This window comes from Emericellopsis cladophorae (genome assembly GCF_022114955.1).
Source record: "Emericellopsis cladophorae strain MUM 19.33 chromosome Unknown NODE_121_length_22334_cov_37_574381, whole genome shotgun sequence".
Lineage (NCBI taxonomy): Eukaryota > Fungi > Ascomycota > Sordariomycetes > Hypocreales > Bionectriaceae > Emericellopsis > Emericellopsis cladophorae.
Window position 1 is genome coordinate 1,742 of NW_026251046.1, and position 3,796 is coordinate 5,537.

The window sequence follows — 3,796 nt, forward strand, 5'->3', positions numbered from 1 at the left end:
AGTGCAACGAGGTCCACTCCTCTAACTGGAAAATGATGAATTCTCGAGCCCGGTTTCTCGCAAGTAATGCGATGGCTGGACGATATATTTTTCCCGCCTGATGATGCCCAAGGCTGGGCCACTACTGCTTTTCATCGGGGATAAAACTGTCCAAATTGGAGCAGGTGATGGTAACTCTGTCGGGGAAATAGCAACATGGAAGAATGGTGGGCCGCGGTCAGTGACGGACAAAAGGGAGGGTTGCATATAATGGCATTAGGTAAGCAATGAGGGGATCATGGCGTAACGGAGGAGGCGCTAGTCATCCTCGTTGCCACGTCAGCGAGACACTACATCCCATTGAAAACTCGGGCATCCGATGGGAAAAGTGTCTTAAATTTCGCAGGCAACAGTTAATATGTGAAGTTCCTCTGGACTCGATCGCGTACATATCCATTATGCAATGCCTCTCAAGTTGTCGAGTATCCCCAACTAACGCCCCATCTCGCGCTTGTTCCACAGATCTCACCCAAGATGCTACGAGACCTTAACCATTTGTCCATCCATCCAGTGATCTGCGAATAGGTTTCGTCGTCAGCAGACACCAAGCCCAGTAAACTACAGCGCAGCGTACATTAGGTCATCCATACCCATTACAAGTTGGGCAGACGCCGTTACCTTGACGTCCTGTTCCATCACATGCGTCGCATTTATCAGGCATAATTGAAGGGCGACAGCAAGAAAGACTGCTGAGCAAAGAATACGTGGACTGTCGGTATTAAGTTGGGTTGTGCCATCACGGAGCGCATGGGTCATCTATATATGGTACGCAAGAATCGTTGTATCACGAGGAACTGAAGGTGGAGTAAAGTTCAGCTAATCACAAGTTACCATTAGCGGCTGGGCGGAACACTTGGGCCAAGATGTAGGCAAGCTCCAGGGCGCTCCTCCTCCACCTCCCTCTCCCAACGATGTCGCACCACTCAGGTTTCCAGTTCGGCGAGGAGTGTCAGTGTTGCGGCGAGAAATTTCATTCAAACGAAGAGTTGCTTGATCACATTGATTATTTCCAAGTTAGTGCCCGCAAACCACCTCGATCACCTGCTAATTCGCCTAGGATCTCGCAGCTTATCATCAAGCGGCTGCGGACCGTGCGCGGATGCATATTCTTTCGCGTCGCAGGAATGACAACGAAGCCGGAGAACGCTTACATTACGACGCCAATGTCGATGGCGATGACGAGATCAGTGCCAATTGCGATGACGACCGCGATGACGACCGCGATGACAGCGGTAATGGCGCGAACGATGTTGATAACAGCAACCGCGATGGTGACGACGGGGCCATTAAAAAAGCAAGCAACATGAAGAAATTGCAATGTCATGAATGCACGGCCAAACCAACGACACGACAGAATGCGCAACGGCATTTCCAACAACGTATGTGTCCTGATCCGTCATACCACGCAGCTAAGTCTGGCAGACGTAAAAGTCAACGTCATATGCCCCCATTGTATGGAGCCCTTTGGTTGGGCAAACCGATACCTTTCGCACAAGTGTATCCGGGCAATGAAAGACCCGACGGATGATTTCCAAGCCAGCAGGATTATACGCAAGGTCAGACGAAGGTGGGAAAGATCGCAGCTAAGGAGATCGGGGGCATCCACAATTGAGAATGACTCAACACATCGGAAGCGAAAACGCGTCAGGCCGACCATCGGTGAAAAGGAGAGCGAAAGCGGGAACAATCGGAAATTCGGGGTCAGCGATCAGTGGCCCGACGGCATATTGGAGTATGGGAGAGGGGTTGATTATCGTCAAAGCGTCAATGCCATGCCGTCTGTCAGCAATAATCCTGACGACGACGGGATGTGGTTCAGAGGTAATATGTTTCGCAGGCCTCATATGGAGACCTCCGCAGCCTGGGTCAGCGGCAGCGCCGGGGCAATTTCGGAGGCGTTAAGTCATCAGCATCAGGAGCCTTACATTCAGTATGTGAGTAGCACCTTGACGCTTCCTGGAAACGGAGAGACGATATCTGAGAACACGTCCCATGATTGGGAACATCCTACCCGGCTTCCGACTGGCAATGTACCGTCTCATGAAAACGCTGCTAGAATCTCCGAACCACCTTTCAGTCGCTGGGCGGATTCCGGGCAGTACCTGGGCAGTGGTGCTGCTATGCCTGGCGATGGGGACATGACAGGCGAAGTGCCATCGTTGGGACTCTGCGAGACGATACCTAGGCAACAGTGTCATAGGGAGCGAGAACGAGGGTCATGGCTGTATGGACAGCATCAAGGCTAGAAACGATGGTGAGGTCACTTGAACGCATGAACCAGGTGACTCGGCCAGGTTAATATCATCAAGGGGATCACAAAACTGTCGATGAATGGTATCTCTGACACATCGGTCGATAGCACCGCAATCATACCGAGCATTCTCCATCTGAAGCTTCCTCAGCCCTGCCTTCGCCTGCACTTTCCTTTTCCTCAAGTGCAGCATGTATGTTCATGCCAGCTAGTTCGCTCGGTTTCAATGAGTTTGGGATGCTTAGGAGTGGCCAATCCATAGGTCGCTTCTTCAGCACCTCCGGCGTGGCAAATGCGGCGACAACGGGACTCGTATCTCCGAAATCAACAGCGAGGCGGGCATCGAGTATGACACTATTGCCAGTTAGATGATGTGAAGAGGAGAGTAATAACTCACAGTCCACCATCCTTAAAGTTGATCGGCGTCCCTAGACAACCCGCGGCTTTCAGCTCAGCACCTAGAACCTGCCACAGATTGTTGGTGGCTAGTATCCTCCAGAGGTCTGCATCTTGCGATTTTCGATAGTATATTGGACTTGAGCCAATTCCCCAGAGATGCACGAGGAGCACATCGTCGTTGCCACCACGTCTGAGCTGAAAAATAGTGCCTCGGGATGGAGCAAGTCTTGTATAGTCGGCTAGAATATGCGGTCTCTTGAAGGCACTTAGGGTATCTTGAACGCGCTGCAAGCGTTATCATTAGTTCCAATATGAAGGCCACTCGAACTAACCGTATCCTTCAGGACGTTGGCTTTGCAAAAATTGAAGCCTTCGACCGTCTTGAATGAGAACGACCACTTCTTGTTCTCCATCTCCAGGAAACGTTTACCAAGCTCTCCATCCTGAATCGAGAAGAACCCATGTTCCTTTATGGCCGCGCGCGCCTCGTCAGCAGAGAACGTAGTGGCCATCGTGTGTTGTGGAAAAGTTTGACGACATTGTGCTTGGGTTTGAATGCTTGTACAATACTCCCGCAATGAGGTGGGGGATTGTCGTGTCACGCGGACCGAAAATTTTCCGTGCAAATCAGGCCGACCCTGTGATTGCCATTCAACTGAAGTGGCACTCTCCTATATTTCCTGATCCATGTAGAAGTAAGTACTGCGTCGCACTTGTCAGCCTCACCTTCAAATTCCAGATTTAGTAGCAATCTCAACTGCCTAAGGGCACACGGCCTGTTTTGAAATATGATGTTAGTTATAAACTCGTCAAGTACATTACCATGGCTCAATCTCAAATTGCAATAAAAGCGATCTCCAAGTGCGATGAAAGCTATCTCAAATTGGGATAAAGTGATCACAACCCGGAATGATTACACACCCAAAGCGGGAGCATGGCGAGGACCCTGCCTAAAGCTAGTGACTTCGGACTCGCTGTCTAGTACGGGTGTGAATATCGGTCAATGATCCCACCACGGGGAGCGGTCGGCGTGCCATCGACGAATAGGACGCTTCAGATACGTAAGGCTTGTTCCGCAAAAGCTGATTGAACGTAGCTCATCCTGCA

The 3,796-nt window shown here is 50.7% G+C and overlaps 1 protein-coding gene across 1 annotated transcript; it reads right to left on the reverse strand.

Annotated features, from left to right (window-relative positions):
• Window positions 1–2,683: 2,683 nt before the first annotated feature.
• On the reverse strand, window positions 2,684–3,201 carry J7T54_003812 (uncharacterized protein; the record flags this gene model as incomplete). The annotated part of the gene is made up of 2 exons (XM_051510549.1): window positions 2,684–2,974; window positions 3,022–3,201. The coding sequence occupies 2 exons, from the start codon at window positions 3,199–3,201 to the stop codon at window positions 2,684–2,686; spliced, it is 471 nt and encodes a 156-aa protein (XP_051358562.1).
• Window positions 3,202–3,796: the final 595 nt, after the last annotated feature.